The following is a 26,951-nucleotide window of genomic DNA, read 5'->3' on the forward strand; positions in this document are numbered from 1 at the left end:
CTAAAGAAGGCTCTCGGTTGTTAGATAGAATACTCTAGCTGTTCATGACTGTTTTACAGCTATTATCTATAGTGATTAAATTTAACATAAAATATAACTCATCCAAAGGAAAGTAATGCATCGGTGATTTTAAGTGGACCTTTAATGAAACTACAGTGAAATGACAAGATATAAGTGGAGAATCTGACACACATAGGTTGGGAATAGGGGAATATATGTGTATGAGAGCATGGGTACAAATAAATACACACACACACACACACATACACATGCTTACGTGTGTTATTAAAGGCTGAACTTTATGCTTAGTGTATTTGAAAATACGGTAAAGTGCAAAGAAATTATCTGCCTGAGCCTACAAAATGAATCTGATATCTGATGATATTAAAAATCTCATGGCATGTTTTTGCCATGTGTGTGGCCTCCAAAGGCATGCTTCTGACCAATTTATCTCTTGATTTCCTGAGCAGCACATTCCAGGAGGTGTTCAGGAACATCATCTTGCCTAAGCAAGCATAGCTCCTTGCATGCTGGAGCTATAGAGGTGATCAGGAATGTTATCCTGCCTAAGCAAGCACAGCTCCTTGCATGCTGTCTTAGTCTTTCTGGCTTCCTCTTTGTCCTCCATCCTCCAGGTTTTTCAGGCCAGATTTTTGTGTGTTAAGGCAGATGTAAGAAATGGAATCCCTCTCATTTAAGATTGACTCTGGGAAGACTTCCTTGATTCCCTCACTTAGAGGATTCATTTCTTCCTTCATCCTACCCCATCAGACAGGCAAGTTGGCAGACATTTGTACCCTTATTCTGGCACTTTTAACATATTTGTATTACAGGTAGTCTTAAGCAATAGAACCAAGTTTTATTCATTCTTTTTCTTCCATTGTGTAGCTCAGTGATTAAAACATGGTTAGTTTTCATTGTGTTTGCTAATTTTGCTTAATTTAAATAATTACAAAAAAATAAATAATTACCTATAACAAGATGATTGAGAAAAGTAGGGAAGGTACAGTTAGACAAGATGGGGTTATGTGGTCCAGTAAGTGAGGATATGTGTCTTCAGATGGATCTACTTTTATATCTTTACATTGGTCCCATTGACATTAAGAAAGGCATCATGAATAATTGATGCTGTGATATTTTGTACTTTCAGAAACAAATGTAATTAGGCTAAGCTCACAACTGGAGGCTGAGTATTTTAATATACCAGTTCATCGATTCGTGTATTATTTTAATTTATTTAAATTTACTTGAGGGGCACCTGGCTGGCTCAGTCAGTAGAATATGCAACTCTTGATTTCAGGGTGGTGAGTTCAAGCCCCATATTGGGTATAGAATTTACCTAAAAATTTTATTTTTAAATTTTATTCTAATTTATTTATTTACTTAGTGCCAGGCATTAAGTGATACCAAGATGAACAGTTGTTTGCCCTTAAGGAGCTTAAGGTGTACTAAAGACAATGCTATTATGAAGAAAAAGAGGCACAGGATGCTCTAGAAGTAAGGGAAAAGGGTGCCAAGGTGGCTTAATTGGTTAAGCATCTGACTTGATTTTGGCTCAGGTTGTAATCTTAGGGTTATAAAATGGAGCCCCACGATAGACGCCAAGCTCAGTAGGGAGTCTGCTTGGGATTCTCTCTCTCCTGTTCCCTTTCCCACTGCCCTTCTACACCTCTCTCTCATAAATAAATAAATAAATAAATAGATAGATAAATAAATAAATAAATATAAAAAAGTACAAAGGAAGGATGTTACAGAGAGGAGAGTCATGAAAAGTTTCCTTGAGGAGGAACAATTTGAATTTAGTTTTGAAAAACAGGACCTAGCCCATTTAAAGGGAAGATGAGATAGAAAAGGAACATTCCAGTTAGAATAAAGCCATGTGCAAAGGCATGGAAACAAAAGAAAATAATGTGTGCTTAGAAAAATAATTTGATGTGCCTGGAGCATAGAGTACAAGTAGGGAGAAGGAAGCTAAATACAGATCATAAGGATTCTTCTATGCTGATTAAGGAGTTGTGACTTTGTCTGCAGGTAGTGGAAATCACTGGAAGTCAAATTTAAGCAGTGGTGTGATGAAGACAAATTTATACTTTAGATAGATCCCTCTTGTTATGCCATGGGTAATGGCCTGAAGGATACCTGGAGTCAGGAGAGCTGTTATAAGGCCAAAAAAATTTCACAAGAAAAATGACAGGAGTCTGACCTAAGTCAGTGCCCATGAGAATAAAGAGATGTGGTAGGGTGAAAGAGAAGTGGGAAGAGGGATAGACCCAGGCACTCTTCAAGAGATAGAACCAACACAGTCTGGTGCTAATTGGATGGTGAAAATGAAGGCAAAGAATAGAAAAGATGACTCCCTGTGGCTTGGATGAATGGGCAGGTGCTTGTGGTGCCCTTCGTTAAAATAAGCAACATAGGAAGAAAGCCAGGTTGTGTTGGTGAAAGACAAAGAGTATATTTTGGACAGAATGGTGCCTGGAGATTAAGGAAATCTGAAATTCTAGCTTTTTATATTAAAACAGATGTGCTTGCTATGGAAACTTGATCCAAGGCTTTTGTATAGTGTTCCTATACCACAGTTTCCTAATTGCCATTAAAGATATGTATTATACATGCTACAGATGTAGATATATACATCCATATTTCAGTTTTCTATAATTAAAATCTTTCATACTCTAATACTTTAAAAGGGAAATTTTAAATCAAGGAATTTGAGAGCTTCAAACATTAGAAATAATCTAATCCAGACCTTCATTTCATAGATGCAGATCTGAAACCCAAATTGTTTAAGTAACTTGCCCAAGTTTATGGAGTAAATCAACAATAGTACCTGGATTAAAATCCAGATAACCTGACTCCTGACTGAGTGTGCTTTTTATATACCATCTGCCTTTAAGGACATATAAAGGGAAAAGTTAAGCAGACACTCATTTTTCAAATATCATGACTCAGAATTTTTTTTGGATGTAAGGAGAATGTAAGTGAAGGTAAGTATAAAAGAGGGGTTCCAGGTTAGTAAAGTGTGTTTTGGCATAGGAAACATCTCATTCATTTATATAAAGAGAGAATGACTTTCTTGGGTCTTGACCCAACTTTGGGTTGTATATGTGATGGACCACTTTTTGGTAGACCACAAAAGTGTGGTCTTAAAAGAGTTGTAACCAAGAAAAATTATTGCAGGAGAATTTGTTCATATGATATATTCTGGCTTGCTCTCGATAGCTTAACTTCTCCCTGTGCCTCAGAGACGGTGTTGCTACTATTCTGTTGGAAGTGATATAACAAATTGTCCCCTCACATTATTGTCAATAGCTGAGAGCTTCTCCCTGTCAAACAGAAATAATAATATTTATAGGAAGAAATACAGTCAAAGGTAAAGTCCATCAGAGAATTTACCAACTCTATTGAAATGACTCATCTATACATCTCTATTTCCTGCAAGACTCAACTCTTTGTACGCATAATATCTGGTACCAGGCTTAGTACATAGGATGCATTTATCACACATTTGCTAGAACTAAACTGACATGATGCAGAGTTAATAATCCTGAACCAATTTTAGACTCTGGCCCTAGTTTTTGCCACTTGGGAGATGCATAGAAAGAATAAAATCAGGAGGATGCTGAGGCATGGTGACTGACGAGCAGCCAGCTGGTGGATATCCATGCTGGGGGGTAAGTGTGGAGTCCAGAAAACAAAGTCAATACCCTAAAAACTAATGGAGGATGAATTGGTATTATATAAGGGGGGCCTTAAATCAGGAGCCTACAGAAGTGAAGCAAGTAGCAGGAAGCAAGGAATTGGGAAAAAAGGGTGGCCAATAATACTGGCAGCCATTATTGTTGGCTCAGCTTGATGATGTAAGTCTGAGTTTCCCACACACTGAAGGGACACAGCCTGACATCTGACATTAATTAATTGTTTCACCTTGCTTTCTGTAACCTCTCTGAATCTCTGTTAACCCTATCTATAAGATGAGATTTGGGGAGCTTATAATATTTAATGTCTCTTCTAGCTTGTTTATTCTTCTAATGTTTTCTTTCTGCCATAAATAGTAAATGCTCCTTCAGACACCAAAATAAGAAATGGGATTCATGTCATGCATATCAGTACAGAAACTATTTCAAATGTCAGCTAAATAGATCTGTTGTCTAAAGAGACAATTGTACTTTACCATTTGGTAAAAGAAGCAGTATACTGGGAGATCTAATAATAGAAATTCTTGCAAACAGTGTATTTGGCTTAAGCCATCTTTTTTATAAAACCATAAACCTAGATGTAGTTATATTTTCAATATTGCCACTGATTTATGAAACAATGATATTAGATAAAACTATCAATGTTTAAGACATTTTTTGCATTGTTTTACCTTTTTATTGCTTTCCCATATTTACCCTTTCACTTTATTTCATGGTTGCTTTGCCATAACTGAGTGATACCATATGTACCAGCATTCAATGAGAGTCCACTTAATCTACAACATATTTTAAGTGAACAATGCCTTTGTCAATTTTTATAGGGCTTAAAATGTTTTTTTTTTTCCTTAGGAATTACACGGAGAAATTCTATTTTTTGTGCATTAAGATATGCTGTTGTTTGAGAGCCCTTGAAGTGAAATGATAGAGAATGCATTTCATATGCAAGACATGTCATAATATCACACAGATTTTGGTTTTCTCAGGAACATGAAGCAGCAAGAATTTTGAAGACCCAGTAAGAAGACTTTCAGAAACTCTTTCTCAGTATGGAAAATGATAACATGAATTCTCTAGTAGTCATTGGGCAAAAGACATGGGCAAGTGATTTATGAGTGAAGTACAAATGACTGATAATCTTGACTTCTTAAAAATATTTTTCTTTATTTATTTAAAAATGCAACTTGTCACACAGTTGGCTGTATGTTTGCTTTCTTACCACCTATAACATTTCCCAGAATAGAATAACCATCAATCTGTATAGAAATGATTAAATTAAAAAAAAAAAGAAAAATCACCTATCTTTGAACAAGTTTCTCCTCATCTGTTCAGTAGCCTTCATTTTATGTATTTCCTGCATAAGTATTATGTGTTACTGGAATTTGTCTATGACATTAGTGGTACTGTGCTTGTGCTTGATGAGTGACTGTCCTTTAGAATGGAGCACAACCTGCAGGGCCATTTAGCCTCTTTCAAAGCAATCTACCAACTTTTTCACCCACTCATTGTGTGATCATAGACAATTTATTTTAACTTCCCTGATTCTATTTCCTTATCAGTGAAATGAGGAAATAATATAGTGCCTAGACTGTTAACAAAGAATCGGTCGGGTACATACCTAACCTTAGTAGAGGCTTAGCATGTTGCTGTTGTTGTTTTTCCCTTTGTTATATTTTAGAATAGCTTGCAAGAAATAGAGTGAGTAGAAGAAAACAAATACTAGGAAAAAAAGGTAGGAACTGATGAAAGAATTTTTAATGACTCATTGTATTAAACATGCTAGCAAAGTAAACTTTCCGCATCATTGGCCCTAGAGCCTCTAGTCCCTTCAAATTGACTTGGCCTCCAATATGGTAAAGCAGAATGAGGTCATCACCCTGTAATGATGCATGTTTTTCTCAAAGGAATGAGTAAATTAATTCTCAGTGAACTGACTAAAACGGAAATCAGTCATTCTTTAATCAATCAACCAACCAATAACAAAGCAGTTCTCCCAATTCTGAGGCTAGTGGAACATCAGAAGGTAGAATTGAGTCCTTGCTTTCATCTCTGCCAAGTTTCTGAGCTCCATTTCTTAAACCATAAGGTAGAGTCCATATTCCCCATGTATGTTTGGTGTAAGAATCAAGTCAATGTGTATGACAGCTTTTTGTAAACACTAAATCACTTTACAAATTTAACATGATTTCTGTGCTTAAACATCATTCATTGTTCATTATCTCATTTCAAATGTCATATCTTGCTGATCTTTTGACCAGTACTTTTATCTAGAGTCAAACACTGAGAATGGCAATAGAGTCAAATAATTTTATGATTCAAATTGGGAGACCCCTACTTTATAATTTATTAGGTCTGTGGTCAGCAACTTCTAAGCTTCAAATTGAAATCTTAGATGTTTCTAAAATATTAAAACTTGGAGTAGCCATCATATTCTGTGTACATATTTTTAAAACCGGTAGGGAATATATGAAGACAATTGAATTTGTTACAAATTTCTTCTGAACCTGGCTGATATGACACATATCAATATGTATTTCACAGTTATACATCTACAGAGGAATGTTTAGAGATAAGATCAAAGTAGCCATCCTTATTAATCACACATTGTGTATTGCCTCGTGCCTCCCTTGTCAGCCTTTTAAATCAACTACATCTGGTTTTTGGTTCTTAAATGTGCCATTATCTTTTGCATTAAAAGGGAGTTACTCCAAGAGAGAGCAGCCCCACTTGATTAAAAAATAATTAACTAGAGTTATAGACATGTTACTAATCACGGCAGCCCAAATAAGAATTTTAGTATAGGTAAGAGACCTACTATATTGCTACAACAGGTCAGCAGAATTGGGATGAATGCCTACATAAAGCAGCTCTTTTACTTTGCTGGTGTTAACTTCACAGAAAAAAAAAAAAAAAGCATTAATACAGAATAGATAGAAGCTAACAAAGATAGGATCACAAAGAAGTAGCTGAACCTTGATGTACTAACCCTGTCCCAGATGGTGTCCTCCTTTATGGAGAATGAAACACATGATTATATTACACCCAGAGCAAGTTAAGCTCTGGGAAATAACTCCCACTAACCAACTGCATAAGAAATTGGTATATAGGGATGCCTAGCTAGCTCAGTTGGTAGAACATGCAACTCTTGATTTCAGGATTATGAGTTCAAGCCCACATTGGGCATAGAGCCTACCTAAGGGGGCGGGGAGAAAGAAAGAAATTGATGTATAATTATCAGGCAGATCTTTATTGGAGCTCACTGATCAGTGAATTGTCTCTCAGTAGAGAAATCTACGTAGGAAACCAAGTTGTTATTTGAACTTTCTTGATAAGCACGGTGTGTGACACTGAATAAGTTTGGTGATCTAAATCACTGCTATTCAAGGAAATTGTTTTCATTTTGCAAACAAGGTAAGAAACTTCAGAATGTGAGCAAAAGCTTTAGAGCATCATTTTCTTCATTGAGAATGTCTTACTCCTATACACAGATACAAGCACACACACGTACATACTATATTTGTAGAAACAGTGTGCTTTGCGACATAGATAATTTGAAGTCTGGCACAGTTTCTTCATTTCATGACAGACTGTTCACAAACAGGTCTCATATACACAGTTATTCTGTGGACCACACTTTGAGAAGCACTGGTCTTTGCCTAAGTCAGAATTACATTGGGAAGATTTTAAGATATATAGTTGTTTAGTATATACCCTTGAAAATTCTGATTCAAAGCTCTGGTATGTCATACATTCATCTGCATTTTAAAAATGCTTCTCATGTAATTTTGATAAATATACAAGGTTGAGGAGCTACACAATAAAATGCACAGAGTAGTTAAATCGTGCTAAGCTGAATAGGTTAGAGATTGAGAACATGGATTTTGGCATTGGGAGTTGAGTTATTGTTTCTTTTGGGTACATTGCTGTGGATTTTCTAGGCCTCAGTAGTCTCATTTATAAAGCAGCTGTAACAATACCTACCATGTAAACTTGTTGTAAGGTTTAAGTGCTGTTATAAAGAGAAAGCTCTTAGTTCAGAGCCTACCACATAGACAATTGATAAATGCCAGCTATATATGGTGGGTATTAACACCATGATGGAGATTTACCTGTCATTTTTGATAATATACCCTTTCACAATTTCCCCCCAAAAAAGTTAAAAGATGTTATGAGGAGAAAGGAAACGTGATACAGAATCCAAAACAACAGATATCTGATGCTTTGACCTATCCTTGTTTCCACTACCTTTCCATCATTGTTTGAATATTCTAGCGCAATTGGAATAAACCCAAGTTAGAGATCTTACATTTTGTCAAGATAATTTATAGATATTTATTCTAACCTATGTTGTATTTGTTTTCTAATAAATGTAGGTTGATTTCCCCCCCTCTACTTCTAATCTAAACATAAAGAATGAAGGAGAGTTACTTTATATTGACCAAGAACATAGTCAGAATTTATTTATAACAATATGAGTTTGATTCTGACCTTTCGTTTTCTTTCACTTGGGGCAGATTTATGTTTGATAAATAGAAATAAGCAAAAGATGGTGTTAGAAAGTGAGTTGCCAAACTTTCACAAAGGGGAATTCAGTTTTAGATTATATTTATTACATGACAATAATGTTTCTATGGATTATAAAATAGTGGATCTATTATGGTTCACTAAATCAGTAAAAATCACGTAGCTGTTAATGATTTGGAACCCGGTTTGTGAAGCACAACTTGGCAGAGCTATCAAGTGGTTAAGAGTGTTGGTATGAAAGTTAAGGACTTCAGTATTGAAATCCAAGTCTGGCTGTTTTTGTGGTGTGTGGCCTTGGACCTGACTTCTCTGGGATGCAATTTCCCCATATATGTGTAATTGGGTAATAAAATGTAGTCACCACACAGTGTGTGTGTATGTGGGGGCAGGGAGGATGGTGGATTGAGTGCACTGACAGGAAGGTGTAGGCTTCTTCTATATTTTTCTAACAGTGCTTATGCTCAACTTTATTCTCTCTGGTGTCTAGCAGCCTCCCTCCCAGTAAGTCACTTAATAATTCTTCCAGGCCCCCATGGAACAATTTATTTTACAACCATAGTATTCTCTAAGATGGCACCATAGAGGACTAAATGTTACCCAAGGTGAGGAGGGTAAATGCTGCATTATGGGTTATACTTTCACAGTGCCTTTTTTTTTTTTTTTTTAGCTTTCCAAGGAGCACAGAGAATGGTTTTAGCTGGCTCTGTGGCTCTGCAGCCCATTTAGTATATTGTTGCCTACACTTTACCATTCCCTTAAAAGCTGTGTTTTGGGCATCTGCCCTCCTCCCACTGCTTGTGTAATTCCCCTAACCTAGCATGGTCTTTTACTTTTCATTACAGAAATGAAAGCAGGAGGCCGAATTTCTCTCAAAGATGACTGGTCAGTATGGTATAAGGAAAAGACCAGAGAACCAAGACTGATTTAAATATCGTGCAAACACTGCTGCATTCTTGCTGGGTGACCTTGGGCTCATCAATTGACCTTTGTCTAATTCTGTTTCCTCAGCTACAAATAAAACAAACAACAAAAAACTCCATAAAAAACAATGAGGCCATCTGTGCCTCACTCACATCTTTGCTGTGAGGGTTGAAGGAGTTGTAGAAAACATGAAAGCACTATCCACGTACAAATTTTCATTATCATTGTCATGATTATATCTATGTATCAGTATATTAGGAGTTTGTTAGCCACTAGGTTCCTGTGTGCTCTGCTCCCATTTTCCCAACTCCCAGAAATGCAGAGGATCCCTGCCAGATGGCTAATTTGCCAGCTGTGTCTTGTTTTGTCATTGTAAATATTACATGCTCCAACTGAGAGACTTTGCTTATAATGTAGTATGTTTTGTCCTTTATCTCCTGCAGATTGAGAATTACATTGTGGAAAATATGAAGTCGGAGATGGCCCAGATACAGCAGAATGCAGTTCAGAACCACACGGCCACCATGCTCGAGATAGGAACCAGCCTCCTCTCTCAGACTGCAGAGCAGACCAGAAAGCTGACAGATGTTGAGACCCAGGTACACCCCTGGGCCAGAGTCGACAAACTCTTAACTGAGAAGATTTTTTCCCCTTTAACTTTCTCCATAAACACAGAGCACATTTCATCACTGAGATTGGGGAAACATATACATTTTTGTTTATTGGTAATAACAACAATGACTGCTTGACGTGCTATGCATGTTTCTTTTATTTAACGAGGATTGGTATATTTAGCTTTGCATGTTTGCAAAAACAGGACTGGCAAAGGGCTTAATCAGCATTGAAATTCAAACAAACACCGCAGCTACCAACTGTGATATGATATGTGTCAAACAGAATAGCCATTTGGGTCAAATTGGTGCCTTTGATGTACATTTTTGACCTGTCCTGTTTCATCTCTAGTAAGACACTAGCCACAACGGCACCTGCAGAGGTTTGGTGCATTCAGGCGACAAGCAGGGAAATCCAAATGAACTGATCAGCAATGTGTAGATTCTTTTATTCATGATTTTATGAGAAGTCAATTAAAACTCATTTTACAGTCATACTTATTTCAGTACATATTAGTAAAATGCCCTTTAATCATCAGTCACAAACCTAACGTTACAGTTTAGTGGAAATATTTTTGATGATATGAAGATGATCTCTCGGTCCCCTTTTCACTATGGAAATGGTTATTTAATTTACCATTCTGAAACCCAGAGGATAAGTGTATCTCAGTGTAATTGATTTCTGGAAGCAAAGCTGAAATATATTGTTAAAAGACAAACTGAAGCACATCAGAATTTTCAAGAATTTATTTGGGCATCCATCAACTCATAATGAGTAGCACTTAGCTCAAAGTGGTTAGGAGAACTCTACTGTGGGAGCTAAGGGAAAGGCTTGAATAGAGAAGATACAGAAGCAAAGCAAAGCAATCATTTGACTGACTGTAGCCAGTTGCCTTATTTGAGGGATCCTGGTTGGCTGTAATTGATTGTTTTTAACTTTTATTTGCTTGGATTTAAATGTACTGACTTTGCTTTAGGCTTCGGTTTACTTATGTAGGTTACCAAGGCATTAGAGCCACCTCAGTCTAATGGCCTCCTTATTTAAATTAATTTTAATAATATAATTCAAAAACAAGATGCAACCCTATTTCTATTTTATTTCATTTCTGTTAATGGTGTCATAGATCATATAATGATATTTAAATATAAATAACAATGACAGTTTATATGGATACAGAATTATATATTATACAAGCAACTTTCCCAGGTACAAATGATTTTTATGAAAACCATTTAAAGCTGACAGAGGTCAGAAAAGTTTGAACAGTTTTCTTATATTGGTATAGCTAGTGAACTGAATCTGGCACTCAGGTGGGGGCATTCTCAATTTTTTACTTTTCTATCCCTTTTGATTAGTAATGCTAATAATTAGACTAATTAAATAATAATTTAAATGTGGATTATACTGGAGAAGTGGATCACATGGACTTTGGAAAATATTTTTCACTGCACCCTATTATCAGATAACCATAGGCAATGAGAAAGGGAAGACTACATATTATAACTAAAAAGTCTGAGACTTTATTTAATCATTTATCATCATACGAAGCAAGCTTGGTGATCTGCAAACATGGACTTCTGGTAGTATAAATGATAGGAGTTTATTTTCTCTTATTTTTATAAGAACAGAATCTCTCACCATCTTCTACAAAGCATTCTACATATTCAAAAACTGGAGCAACACAGTTAGTACTACCATACTTGAGTGAACATTTGAAATTTTTATTCATTTATGTTATAAGATTGAATGACCTACATGACAGGGGTTTATTTTTTCTATCCCCCAAATCGTTTTGAGTTGTTTTTGTTCTCTTTCCACCTAGGAATTGGAGTTGTGTATGTTGGAATGGGGGGAATCCCACCATCAGCATATTAATCTCCACAAACTGTTAAGATGCATGCTATGTAAGATTTTAAGAGATAACAACTTGTTCTGGACCCTTAAGGCTAAGAGATAGGTACTTATGGAAAAGAGTACAGAAAATTCATAGGAAAAAAAAAAAAAAAACCTCTCTGTGAGGAACAGCTAAAACTAAATAGTCATTAGAGGCCAATAAAAATTTATTAGATGCACCAAGAAAAATTTTAAGACAGCTAAAACCTGGAAAATATCTTAAAAATCACAGATCTGTCAGAACTTGCCATGAGGGGGAGGTAGAGAAGGAAGACAATGGCTCAGACCAACTACTTCCTACATTAAGAAGTAAATCCTGGGCAGTCACGGTGGCGCAGCGGTTTAGCGCCGCCTGCAGCCAAGGGCGTGATCGGGAGACCCTGGATTGAGTCCCGCGTCGGGCTCTCTGCGTGGGGCCTGCTTCTCCCTCTGCCTGTGTCTCTGCCTCTCTCTCTCTCTCTGCACCTCTATGAATAAATAAATACAGCCTTTTTCTTTAAAAAAAAAAAAAAAAAGAAGTAAATCCTGAGTGTTCATCTTCATTTTAATGTCTTCCAATTGTCTGTGCTATCTGTAGAGCTGTCATGCTCCAAAACATTTTCATGTAAATGTATATACATGTGTTATTTAGTTGACCCTTTGCAACAGAACATGTACTACTTAGACATGACCATTTAGGGGCACTCAAGTACGGATTCAGGGGCAAATTTACAAAAGGAATCCTAAATTATTCCTTAATCTAAATGCACTCTATTCTTTTATATTACATATTTTTTATAAAGAAGGACCAGTAGATCCTTTTGTGCTATGCAGGTATGCTTCTAGGTTTTTGCTCCCATATTAATCCTATTTTGTTTCACATAGGTATGTGTTGCTTTTTATAAACTGATTTCCAGTTCTCAGTTAGTTTGGGAACTTAAAATTTTTTTTTTTTTTTTAATTTTTATGATAGTCACAGAGAGAGAGAGAGGCAGAGACATAGGCAGAGGGAGAAGCAGGCTCCATGCACCGGGAGCCCGACATGGGATTCGATTCCGGGTCTTCAGGATTGCGCCCTGGGCCAAAGGCAGGCGCCAAACCGCTGCACCACCCAGGGTTCCCAGTTTGGGAACTTATAACAATGGTTTTGTGATATATTTTTGTGTTCTAACTTTTACATGATGATTGGTGTTATAAAGATAAGTAGCTTAGTGCTTTCTGGTCCTCTCTCTAGACCTTCTAGACTTGAATGTAACAAAAGGTAGCCAAAACATGGTTTTACTGTAATGCATTTAAAAATACTTGTGTGTTCAGTAAGCATCATAATCAGATAAGAAACAGATAATGAGCACATCTAAATAACCCTGCCAGCCACTGCGGTGAGAATCAGGTGTCAGCACCTGATACCTGTACCTTCCTCCTTAGTCTCGCTTGCAGGGTTTTTCTCACTCTGTTATCAGTTAGTGCCAACATCTCCTTTACTTCCAGGTATTCTTTCTGAATATGCCCTATGAGGGAGTTAGTTTCAGACATCATTATGTCACTTCTTGTCACCTAAGTCCATTTCTGGCTTCTACCTCAGGCCAATTTTGATTAGAGATGTCCTAATAGACAAGCTCCATTAAGATTCACCTCTAATAATTGGTGTTCAGCTTTGTTCTAAGCAATTTCATATATATTAGCTATTTAGTAATTTAATAAAAATTGTATGGGGTAGGTACTAACACCATCCCTCATTTAAAGGTGTGAAAACTGAAATCTAGAGAGGAGAAGCAATTTATCCTGGGTGAAACAGCTAGTAGTAAATGTTAGAGCAAAGATTTGACCACAGGAAGTCTGACATCAGAGTCTACATGTTTTCTTTATTGGCTCTCTCTCTATTCTATCCTGAGAAGGATTCACTTCTCTCTTATAGACACTAAATGGGTCCAAGAAGAGGGTAAGATGGGAATCAGATAAAACCAAAGTAAAGTGAACCTAGTAGCAGCAACTGGATGTTTTCTGTAAGTGATAAAGACATTGCTGTTGTTACTGTTGCGCTGATGCCACCAACTATTGCCATTTTACCATGTGCCTACAAATCATGTCATGTGATTCTGGAATCTGATGTTGTCCTTGCCACTTGCTGGTGGTATAACTATGGGGCAGTTCCTTAGACATTTAGGCTAAGTTTCCTCTAATTTATATTTATTTATATAGGAACCATAGGTTTAGGAATGGAAGTTAACCAAATTTTAAAAGGTATATTTTGGGTATCTCCTTGATGAAAGAAAGAGATTTTAATAGATATGGTACCGAATACAATAACAAGTAAAACAGTCCTTATCCTTAGTGAGCTTACTTGAATTAATGTAGCAAAACTTGTCTAACCCATTTCTTTCTCAATTTTTCATCAAAGAAAATTAGCTGTGGAGCCTGTTTGTATAGCCATAAAAATGCACCTTTCCCATCTCCTACTGTGGGGGTTTCATTGACCAGAGGCCCCAGCTGCTGTGTTCTGAAATCCATCTCTGTGCTGGTACAGAAGGTACAATTCCCAGTGGCCACCACTACCCAGTGACACATTGTGGTAGTTGATACTTAGCCTGCTCCTGGGAACTCTTGGACTCCCTTGACACATGGCTTTGGCTAAGGCCTTCCTTTAGCCTTGCTGAACTTTCTCACAACTGCCCTGGAGGCTATGGCTTTCACTCAGTCTCTTCTCCTTCCCTTTCTTCTTTACTGTGATTAGACCTGCATGTTAATCAGAAGGTGCTCCTGGATGACTACATCTTCTTCCAAATTTTCCCTTACAGGTATTTCCCCTAACAAATTTCTTGCATTTCTTATCTAATCTCACTTTATCATCTGCTTATCAGAGGTCACGAACTATCACACCTGTTGTTTGGACTTCAATTGTACATTTGCAAATTTAAGCCAGTTCAGGAACAGTTTAATCAATGAGCATCAATCTCCAGACAGAAATAGATTTAAAAGGGCAGCTCTCAAAGTTGAGCCACTAGATCTCTTTAACTTGAAAAGAGAATAGCTGAATAAATATTTAACCTTGGCCTAGTTAAAATGGCAGTAAAATAAATTTACTAATGGGTTATCTAAGGAAAATACTGTGGTAATTAACTTTTTCACAAGGTCTGGAAAAAGCGTTTGATGACCCATTTGAAGAGGTCTCAGTGAACTATGACCAACAGGTCAAATTTGAATTGCAATCTTTTTGTAAATAAAATCTTTATTGAACACAGCTACACTCATTCATTTATATGTTGTATATTGCTGCTTTCCCAATAAACAGGCAGAGAGTTGAGTACTAGAAACCATAGGGCCCACCAATCTATTTACTCTCTGACCCTTTATAGAAAAAGCTATCCAACCCTTGTATTAGGGTACAACTTCAAGAGAGCAAGGATTTTGTCTGTCTTGTTCACTGCTCTATCCTTAGGACTTAAAATAGCACTTGATACACCATAGGCTCTTAATAAATGCATGTCAAAATGGTTATATAAACTAATATTAGTCCCTTAATTTCTGTAGACTTCAACCCAATGCTCCCAAGACCAAAGGTAATAACCTAAAGGTTGTATATTGATTGCTATATATATACCCATAAATAACTGATGGGTCAGAATTAGACTTTGAACAGAAATGCTCTGTTGCAGTTATTCTGATTGACTAAGAACATCACATGACAGAATTTTCTCTGTACTCTAAGGAGCAAGAGAAATTTGGCCACTTTTCTGCTTTGTAGTGTTAGTTTGGTGTTGGAGTGGGGAGAGAAGTCGGGTGCCATTAGCTGCAACAAGCAGAAAATATCACGGTGATATGAAAGAAACTATTTTGATAGCAGTTGTTATTGATTGAGGGGCGGTCCCTTTCTTAGCCAGAGAGAAGCTGCTTGTGTACAGCTACATGGGCCAATAGGAAAGAAGTCAGACTCCAGAGACAAACTACCTGGGTTCCAATCTAACTCCTCTGTGGATTAGCTCTGTAATATAAGTGTTATCCCTACTAAACTCTGTAACTCAATGAGATTTTGATTATGTTGCAAATTTAATATATAGTTGTATATAATACAAATAAAATATAAAATACTACATGTAATAATGTGGTATTAATTCTAGAACATTATTATAACTAAGATTAACAATAATTCTCTCAGATTACCTAACTTTCACATTCAAATTTACTCAATTGTTATACCAAAAATTTTATAGGCATTATAGCTTTTAAGATGTAATAGTCCCTTTTAATCTTGAGCAATCTTCCAATATTTTTTTTCTTGAGGTTTTTAAGAAACCAGACCAATTGTTCTTGTAAACCGACCCATATTCCCGAACTTTTCTGAGAATTTCTATATGATGCATTATAATTTACTCATTCATTCCCCATGGTTTTTCTTTAAACTGGAAGTTAAGGCTAAAGGGTCAATTAAATTGAATTGAACATGGTAGTAGGAGTACTTTATAGAATTACTTGTTATTTCCTGTTACATCTCATCAGGAAGCACAATTGCCAGCTTATCATATTCTGAGTGATGTTATTTTTTTAAAAAATTTTATTTATTTATTTTTGACAGAGAATGTGTGCGTGAATGGGGGGAAGAGCAGAAGGAGAAGGACAAACAGACTCCAAATTGAATGTAGAGCCAAATGGTGAGGGGGACAATCCCATGACCCAGGGATCATGACCTGAGCTGAAATCAAGAATAAGACACTTAACTAACTGAGCCACCCAGCTGATGCTTTCAGTGATGCTGTTTTAACTGGGTTAGCATAGAAGCCTCCACATCTCTCCATCTTAGTTGTCCATTCTCCTCTTGGAAATTAACAGGTCACCTAGAAAGTGGTACTTTGTTACACTGCCTATCACTGACCACATAAATCATTTCATTAGTTTTTTATTTTTTATTTTATTTTTTTCTTTAAAATTTATTTATTTATTCATGATAGAGAGAGAGAGAGAGGCAGAAACACAGGAGGAGGGAGAAGCAGGCTCCATGCCAGGAGCTCAACGCGGGACTCGGGACTCCATCCCGGGGCTCCAGGACCATGCCCTGGGCCAAAAGCAGGCGCCAAACCGCTGAGCCACCCAGAGATCCCTCACTAGTTTTTTAAAATGGCGATCTTCTAATTCCTTGAACATGTAGCTGCCTTTATTTTTTTGTAAAAATCTAATTGCCAAGGCATCATACTTTGTGTTATATTTTTTGTTTAAAACATAATTAAAAGGAAGTACAAACCACAAACAAGGCTGATTTCAAAGTTAATATATATGCTGGCGAAAGAAAATTTCTTTCAAGGGAGATTTTCCTTTTAAGGAAGATCATAGCCACTCTTAAAAATATTAAAGAGAAGCTAAATTCTCTAATTTACTTGGTTTGAGAAACTAGCCATTTTTATTTTTATTTTTATTTTTATTTTTTATTTATTTTTTTATTTTTTTTCATTCTTATTTTTAAATTTTAGTTTATTTTTTTTTAAGATTTATTTATTTGAGAGAGAGAGAGAGATCAGGCAGACGGGGAGAGGAGGAGGGAGAGAAATTCTTTTTTTTTTTTTTTAACTTTTTTTTTTTAATTTTTATTTATTTATGATAGTCACAGAGAGAGAGAGAGAGGCAGAGGCACAGGCGGAGGGAGAAGCAGCCTCCATGCACCGGGAGCCCGATGTGGGATTCGATCCCGGGTCTCCAGGATCGCGCCCTGGGCCAAAGGCAGGCGCCAAACCGCTGCGCCACCCAGGGATCCCGGGAGAGAAATTCTTAAGCAGACTCTGCCCTGAGCACAGAACCAGATGTGGTACTCGATGTCACAACGCTGAGATCACAACCTAAGTTAAAACCAAGAGTCAGAAGCTGAACCAGCTGTGCCACCCAGATGCCCCAATTTTAGTTTATTTTTCAATGAAGAGCTAACATCTTAGAGTCCATAAGTCGTCAGTTTCAAGCCTTGTCTTTCTTACTCTGTGGTATATTCTGAAAATTTTAAGATTTAAAATTGTTTCTTAGGAGCTTTTTTCAAATATTCTTTGCTCGCCTTGCCTTGCCTTGCCTCACCTCACCTCTCCTCTCTTCTCCTCTTCCTCCCTCCCTCCTTCTCTTTAATTCTTTCTTTCTTTCTTTCTTTCTTTCTTTCTTTCTTTCTTTCTTTCTTCTTTCTTTCTTTCTTTCTTTTTTCTTTCTTTCTCTTTCTTCTTTCTTTCTTTCTTTCTTCTTTCTTTCTTTCTTTCTTTCTTTCTTTCTTCTTTCTTCTTTTCTTCTTTCTTTCTTTTCTTTCTTTCTTTCCTTCCTTCCTTCCTTCCTTCCTTCCTTCCTTCCTTCCTTCTTTATTGGCAGAGATGTGCTTTGGAATGTATTTAGGTTAATGAATAAAATGACTTTTGTCATTTTAATGGAACACTTAGGTTATTGCTGAGCAACAAGTTTCATAGACATGTGGCAAAAAAGTGGTCAATTCATCATAGTTTCCTGTGCAGTTCTCTCAGTTGCTCATTTTTTAATTTTTTTTTTTTTTTTTTTTTTTTTTTTTTTATGATAGTCACACACAGAGAGAGAGAGGCAGAGATACAGGCAGAGGGAGAAGCAGGCTCCATGCACGTGGAGCCTGATGTGGGATTCGATCCCGGGTCTCCAGGATCGCGCCCTGGGCCAAAGGCAGGCGCCAAACCACTGCGCCACCCAGGGATCCCTCAGTTGCTCATTTTTTAACTTCAGGCCTATTTTAATACATCAGTGGAGAGAGAATTGAAATAAAGTAGCTATTTGGTCAAGGTGATGGGTAAAGAAGAGAAGGGATTGTCATTTATGCTCAAAAGTGGCCAAAGATGACCTGACACCTAGACTGGACTAAGTGAGATTTGGGATTTGTCTCTCTCCTCCTACGTTCAGAACCTGCTTTAGATTTAGGTTTTAGATTGTTATCATTGAAGTCCCACTTAACATTCATGTGGCTTGCACCTTCTCTCTGACATTGACCCAACTTAAAAAATAACTCATTGTCCATTGTCTAGCCTATCATCCAACAAATAGCTCTGACTGTGCCAGTGTGCTAGACCCCATGCTGGGCCCTGGCAATTTGGAGGGCTCCAGATGGAATAGTCAGTTCTTCCTGTGTGTAACTGACATCCTCATGGGGTAGAGAAGCATCAAAGGAGTGAACAGACAGGATAATTTCCAATAGTGATGATTTTTTAAAGACAATAAAACAGGATGTCTTGATGGAGGATGATGGGGAGTTATATTACAGACAATGGCCAGGAAGGGCCTCTCTAAGCAAGAATTGAATAAGAAATCAGCCATGCATCTGGGAAGGGATGGGCAACTGCCACTGCAAAGGCCATGAGGAAGAAATGAATCTGACATGTTGAGGTGGAAAAACATGGCCAATGTGATTTAAACAAGGAGGGGAGTGGCAGGATGAGATCTGAGAAGTAAGCAGGGTTCTAATCATGTAAGACCTTGTGGGCCTTGCTAAGAACTTTGGAATTTATTGTGATTGCAAAGAAAAGCCATTTGCATATTTAATATTGGCAACGACATAATGTAATTTATGTTTTTATTAAAGATTTATTTATTAGAGAGAAAGAGAGAGCATGAGCAGGGAGAGGGGCAGAAGGAAAGAATCTCAAGCAGACTCTCCACTGAGCAGGGAGATCCTCTGGCGGGGATCTATCTCAGGACTCTGAGATCATGACCTGAGCCGAAATCAAGAGTAGGATGTTTAACTGCCTGAACAATCTAGGCACCCGTGATTTATGTTTTTATTTATTTTTAAAAAGATTTTATTTATTCATGAGAGAGAGAGAGACAGAGAGAGAGAGAGAGTGAGAGAGGTAGAGACACAGGCAGAGGGAGAAGCAGGCTCCATGCAGGGAGCCTGATGTGGGACTTCATCCTGGGTCTCCAGGATCAGGCCCTGGGCTGAAGGTGGCACTAAACCGCTGAGCCACTGGGGCTGCCCAATTTCTGTTTTTAAAAAGATCACTCTGGTGTAATGTAGCAAACAGACTGGAGGTAGGACAAAGTGAAGAAAAATTAGGAGCTGTTGTGGTCTCTGGATTTAGATACAGACAGCTTCATTTTCAATTTTGATAATTCCTTCTGTTCTTAGGATTCTCTTATGTTCTTTACAGACATGGAAAAATAGCTTTTATTCTTTGTAAAATAAAAATTTTGGTCTTTGAGAGTCTCAGAAAGTGTGATGAGAGAGAATGGTGAATAAGGGAAAATAAGGGACTTTGTTTAACTGCAAATAATATGCCTGATTCAGTGAGACAACATACCTTTCATTCATTCAGTCAATATTGTCTTCTCTGTGCTAAGCACTGTCACTGTTCCAAGTGTCACCAAAAGATCCAGATGTCTCATCCCTATTTAATTATTTTATAAATTGTAATTCTAGTTAATAAACAAACAACAAACTTGTAAAACTATGTTCAACAGTTCAAAGTTACCTTTGGTGTCTCCCCAGTCTTTAAGTTGTCTACCATTTTGTCTTCTGTGCTGTTCCCAATTCTGTCTTCAAATCCCAGGTCCTCTTGCTCCTGTTTTTCCTCAAATGAAGTGAGAATAGGAAAATATTTTTTAAAACTCTGAACCTCTCCACAAGTCTAAGTATTGATTAGTGGTAATAATGTTTGAACTGGCTTTCAGATCTATATTTATGGCAATTGTAAAAATGAATCCTAAAACCTTAGAACTTTTTAAAAGCACAAATGTCCCATCTTGCCATTCTCTCCTTCACTCATTTACCCTCCACCTCACCCGCACCCTGCCACCCCCGGGGGTTGGGACTAGGGTGAGGAGAGACGGATCAAGTCATGCAAAACTTAATATAAATATGCAGAAGCAGATCCTATCTTTATTTTAAAATTATGCTACATTCAACATGGATTATTTTGCATTAATTTTGATATTCAAAATGTTGCATTAAAATACTATCTAGATTACCGAGTTTTTTTGACACTTCCTTAAACTACAATTGAGGCAATTGCTTCTCTCATCTCATCCTAGCCCTTGTCCTGGTCCCTTGCAAATACATCCCTTTCCCCCACAACCTCTTATAATCCAAGTCAAGCCCTAGTCATATTGGTATGTTTTGAAAAGGTTATGTGCATCAGATATAATCCCAGGTTTAGACCTACTGCAAAAAGGAGGAAAACTCTAATGATGTCATTTTTAGGGGTGGACCTTTAGATCGATATTGAGTCTCCAGAAGGTTTTCCAGCTCCCTTTCAAAAAGTAGTTCTAAGAAAAGTGGTAAAAATTTTCAAATGACATAGGAAGCTTTTAAAGCTAATTATACTTTTGTCCTTGCCCTTTTTATCTTCCTTAAAGAAAGTGGAGTGGGAAGTGGACAGAACAGAGACAGGGAGGCACAAAAACATTGGCACAGTTTGAGGGCATCTTACAGGATTGCAGTGTGCAGTGTTTGCTTGGAGGATGGATAGGTTTGCATTTTTGGCTCACAGACTCACGTTATATTAAAACCTGACTAGCAACATGAGTCTTGGTGATTCAAGATAAGTTGAACATTCTAGAGCACCCAGTATACTGTGGTTGAAAGGATAAGTACAATTTGTCTTCAGTGCTATCTGGATTCCTGGTTACTTCATTTCTTTAGATTAAGACCCAGGATGGTTTAACTAACCATTTTAGTTTTCTGTATAGAGCATTAAAATTAGAGTCACATGGCCTGGATTTGAAACCCAGTTCTTCCTTTGGTTCCTGTGTGGATTTTGGCATCTGTCTGAACCTCCATTTCTTCATTTATAAAGTTATGGTAACAAGTCCTCTCTTAGCATGTGCCCATGTCTGTGAAATGATATGATATTTCGAAGAGTGGCCTGACCTAACAGATATCAGTAACTCTGTGGTCATGAATTTGTATAAACTATGTCAAGAGTTGTTGCACATTTGTAATTGGTTTTTCTAGGGTGAGAAATCGAAGTGGGAAGATTTTACTTTCCTATTAGTTATTAATTATACACAATATCTAAGATCTTGCACTGTCTCATATTATCTCAGAGATAGTATGTATATCAATATTGGGGATAATAGGCATATAAAGCAACAAGCAAAGTAGAATATCTTAGGGATTTAGGACATGAAAATTTAAATATAAAAATGGATTTAACAACTCAATTTTCTCATTCATTTGCAACCTCAATCTCGAATGTCATGTTTAAGACACATTGTAAAGAATTAATTAGTATACTGTAGACCATTTAATTAATTATTTTGGAAGAAATACTATTTTAAAAGAAAACACTGCTAAATAAAAAAAACAAAAATTATTTTCACTCTTTGTGATTGAAGTTTGAAATGTTTTTATCTTTTATCTTTTATCTTGAGGTACTAAATCAAACTTCTCGACTTGAAATACAACTGCTAGAGAATTCATTATCAACATACAAGCTAGAGAAGCAGCTTCTTCAACAGACAAATGAAATCCTAAAGATTCATGAGAAAAACAGGTGAGGATTGTCGTATTCCAAATATTTACATATGTACTTATTTTTATCCTTCACCTCTGTCAACTTAAAAGATTGAGGTGGTTTGCAAAAAAGGAAATATAAAGACAATTTAATGGAACACAAATAATACTAATGCTTATACTCTTGAAATATTTGCTTTTTATAGCTTTTAGGCATAATTTATCTAATGTTTAGTTGTACAAATCCCATCATAGCCACAAAAATTGATTCTGTGACTAAGTTCAGTGACAAAATATTAACAATTTTCAGCAGAATGAAATCTATAGCAATAGAGAAGAAAACAGTCTCTGAGCCTCTATAACATGAATTGTCAATCTACCTATCCTTAGGCTTATATAGAGCTACAAGATTGTTAAATTCAGAGATCTTGCACTAGAGAGAAGCAAATATTATTTTTCTCAGAAAATTATTTACCTATATGGATGATTCAGGAGTTGCTCACCATCCTCTTTCCCACATTTAAAGCCACTTACTCTGGATATAAGACTTTGTTTAGTTTTATAGATGTGTTTTGTATACATCACAAGTAGTGAAATGAGACTTAGAGATCTTGAGATGACATATAGTCTATATCATTTCGAAGTCATTGCCATTCATGATGGACAATTCAGTCAAAGCACTGACCTCTGTAGGACAAATGTATTGCTTATTAACTGCCTCCTGGCCATTTGGATGACTTGAAGAAGTCCCAGTTCTTATGTACATATTGATTTAAAGACCATTGTGTTGCTAGAAAGGAGTTAAATACCTTATGTCATTGGAACTAATTTCCATGTTCCAAACTAGGAAGGCCCCTAAGAGGACTGCTAGTTCTCTTATTTTATAGATGAGGGGCAGTCAGTAGAAGTGAGTAATTTGTCCAAGGTTATAACAGCTTGCTAATGGTAAACTGGGAATGTAATCCAGGCTTCTTTCTCCCTAGTCCTGCTCTTTGCACTGTAGCACATGGTCTCTCAATACTACTATCTACAACCTAAAAGGATTCCCCAACTTTACACTAAAAGTGGCCCTTAATGACAACAATTATAATGAAGCTTTTACATGAAGAAGATAACCCTGGCTGTTGATTTAGAGTCTGAAAGGGGTCACGTATGCTCTATGACTTGTATTTCTAAATTTTACATTTATTTATCTTTGTACTGTGTCGTGGGGTAAACTGTATAACTATAAATAAACTTGACAGGACTTGACCCTGAACTGGTTGCATAATGAAATGTTTTGGAATTGAAAATCCTGCTGAAAAGTACCATTTATCCTACTGCTGTTTCACAGTAACCAGACATATACATGGAGCAGGTATATTTTACACCAACCATCCCACCACACTTTAACATTGTTGCGAAAAGTCAACCCCTTTATAGTCATATATTTCAAGATGCTATTGTGAAAGCTTTGTCTGGGAATGAACCGTAAAACATTGTCAACTTTACCTTATCTTTAGGTTGTTTCTATAATTACATAAAATAACACACTTATTGGAGAAAAGAGAGAACGTACACAAAATAAAATTAAAAATCATAATCCTGTCACATTGAGAAAGCTGCATGTGTTGCCATATATTATATATAAATATATTTTTTATAGAAAGCTGTGTCATGCTGTACATACTTTTTAGCCTGCCTTCTTTGGAAATATCAATTCTCATGAATAAATATCCCTCTAATATCATTTTTAATAACTGCATGGTATTTCATTATAAGGTGTAACCTAGGGTGGTTTAAGTCTCTTACCAAGTATGTTACCACAGATGATTTATCTCTTAAAAAGTTGTCAGCATGAATCTACATTCTTCAATTCTTCCCCTGCTGATATGTGTATTATCTCTTGGTCTGCATCTGACACTTGAGCTGTCAGGATACCATTAAAAAAAACTGGGAGGACTGAAAGGTCTCACTCTTAACTACAAAAACAAATGCTGCCCTTAAGTGTCACTTGTACTCAAGCTTGCTCACACTCTCGGCCCCCAACTCCACCCCAGTACCGTGTGTCTCTCTTTCTCTTTCCCACCTTCCTTCTCATATTCATTCTTTATTTTGTTTTCTTTCTTTCTCTTTCTTTCTTTCTTTCTTTCTTTCTTTCTCTTTCTTTCTTTCTTCTTTCTTTCTCTCTCTTTCTTTCTCTTTCTTTCTTTCTTTCTTTCTTTCTTTCTTTCTTTCTTTCTTCTTCTCTTTATATTTTTTTAAAAAAAATATACCCCCTCTGCCTTATTTCCAGATCATGGAAATGGGTATTTTGTTTTTCCATCATAATTCTTGATATGACACCTAGTATCATTTCCTACTATGGAATTTTCACCATCAAATTGTTTAATTGTTTGTTTAAGGGAAACTGCTTCAAAGTTGCTCTCTCTGTTCCATCTGTAAAGCTGAGTCAAGGTTCAAGAGCTCAAAAGAGCTCTCTCTGCTGCAGGTAAAGAAAAGGAGGCTTCTCCATGTGCCATGAGTACTCAGAGGAATCTCATTCCTAATCCTAGCACATACATGCCTTCTGCTGATGAATATTTTTCCTATATTAAATTCTAATTTCTAAGGAAAAATTGAGGTCTTGTATATACAAATCACAACACTTATTGCTAGTGATAATTTTTTCAGAGTTCTAACAATTCCCTTTGCCAGAAATATAGGTATTTCACAAGGAATTCAGAGATTTAGGATTTAACTTGAAATTTATCTCTGTGCTCACGCTGACAAGAACTTACATGCATCTTTTACTCCTACATTGCACTCCTTTCTTTTTTGATGCTCAAGTGTAGCAGTACTTTACCTGGGGTTGCTGGGGGTATTTTTCTATCAATGTGCTGTATCTCCTGACATTGTTGTATCTCTGTAGTTATCTGTGCCTTCCTGTGAAAGGGTCAGATGTATTTAATGGAGTGTTGGTGGAACATTTATTTTTAAACCAGGTATATTCTATGAACCACTTAGAGTAAAGTGTTTTACTTTTTAAAAAACCAAAAATATACTTTTGTGATATATAGCATACTTTCCCTATTCTGCTTATTATTATTGTTTATTTCCATATATGAAATGGAATTCAGGAACTCTGCCAAGCATTTTCTAGAGCCACAAAGAAATACCTCCCCATACCATTCAAGAAGATAGAAGGTCAAATCAAACATGACTTATATATATATTTATATATTTTTAAAGAAGTTTATTGATTATCCCCACCTATTCCTTAAATGAGTCTTAATTTTCCAAATGTAGCAAAGAGCTCTTTCTACATTTAGGCATCTCTGAAATGTAGGAACAACATGCCTTTAGTTGGTCAGGTCTGGTTTGGATCAGCTAATACACTTTGCAAAGGGGATTATCTAAATTAAGCTTTGCTTCCTCCCCATGGAATGTCAGGAGTTGTGTCTGGATGTGTGACTTACCAGCTTTGAGTATGATGGAGCCTCAGCTGCCAAGTCGGTGAGCTGGCCCTTAGGAGGGTCCACCACTTCTTTGGCAGAACAAGGAGGAATATTTTATGGACAGGATTATACTACACAATCATGCTGAGAGGTCCTGCTGATTTACATCCTGACAAATTAAATGCATCACTTGTAGGGTTGAAAAAGGATTTTTGGCCTCATTAGATTCACTTCTTTATCCCCTAAATGGCCAAAGGCACAAAGCAAGAATAGGATTAGCAACATTTGCTCTACTATTTGTTTTCCTAGCAATCTAGTGGGGGGTGACTCCAAGAAGCTTCGAGTTTGCTTTCTTTAGGAAATGCTTTTTTTTTTCTTTTGTTGGATGCTATACTAATCTCAAAATGTTTTTGTTTCTTACCTCAAGGAAACAATATTTGGAAGTACAAGATCAGTAATTGGCCCATGTAATTGAAATTATCAACCAAGAACCCAAGAAATAGGAAGCATTAATATTTACCTTGCACATAGGGGGTTGGATCACAAAGTGGAACATATAATTGTCAACTTTTATTAGATTCTTCAAGCATGTTTCCTGCCAGGTTAGCTCAAGACAATAGAAAAGGGAGAGGAACAGGGAAAGATATAATGCAAATCCCTTGAGCTGAATCTTTTCATCTAAAAGTTTGGTGAACTGATCAGGACACCTGCCCATCTCTGACTTAACCTCAACTTTCTCCAAGATGGCAGCACAGCCAGGTGAAAAAATATTCCAGAAAAAATTTTCTGCCTCACTAGGGTATACAGGAAGGAAATGGGCATCTTACATATACAAAGATAGAGCACTTGGGCTTTCCTGATACTTGTGTTGAATATGTAGAATGAAGATTAGGAAAATTTTCGGTAAGATCATTCAGAGTGAAGTGAAACTACATATGTGCTGGCCACTTTGACATAGTTTCCTAAAAACTATCTGCCACTTGCCTATCTAATATCAGGTGAACATCTATGCCAGATGCTTTGTGTACATTACTGCTAATCCTCCAACTGATTCTGCAAAGTACCTATTATTATTTCTATTTTATGTATAAAGAAAATGGAGTTCACAAAGGTCAAGTTTACTTCTCCATGACCAAACAGCTAGTTTATGGCAAAATTAGGGTTCAAGTCCATAATGATTCTCTGTCTTAATTATTATAAAAATATTTTTCCAGCATGATGTAGCCTCAAGATTAATTGATGTGGCTGTCAAGTTATCCTCTTAACACAAACAAATAAAAGTTTGAAGAAAGGGGTAGGCTAGTTGTTTTTGGCCTATTCCTATATAGATCATTATTTATTCCTGCTAATACTGGAGTAGGAAATATAAACTATTTATTTTACCTTGGGAATTCACTGGACTTATTTGACAAGGCTCATCTATCTTCTAGCTGGAGTTTATGGGAAGTTATTAAGTTAATTAATTTTAACTTATTGAAATGTATG

General features: G+C 36.6%; 1 protein-coding gene across 2 annotated transcripts in view; it reads left to right on the plus strand.

Moving 5' to 3' along the window:
- The window catches only part of ANGPT1 (angiopoietin 1), a 245,057-nt gene that overhangs the window by 135,763 nt on the left and 82,343 nt on the right, over positions 1-26,951 (plus strand). For both annotated transcript variants that reach the window (XM_025994852.2, XM_025994851.2), the window contains exons 2-3: positions 9,584-9,739; positions 21,969-22,090. In XM_025994852.2, coding sequence (XP_025850637.1) covers positions 9,584-9,739; positions 21,969-22,090 — 278 coding nt within the window. The remainder of the gene's footprint in view (positions 1-9,583; positions 9,740-21,968; positions 22,091-26,951) is intronic.

The sequence above is a fragment of the Vulpes vulpes genome, chromosome 13 (genome assembly GCF_048418805.1).
Source record: "Vulpes vulpes isolate BD-2025 chromosome 13, VulVul3, whole genome shotgun sequence".
NCBI classification, from domain to species: Eukaryota; Metazoa; Chordata; class Mammalia; order Carnivora; family Canidae; genus Vulpes; species Vulpes vulpes.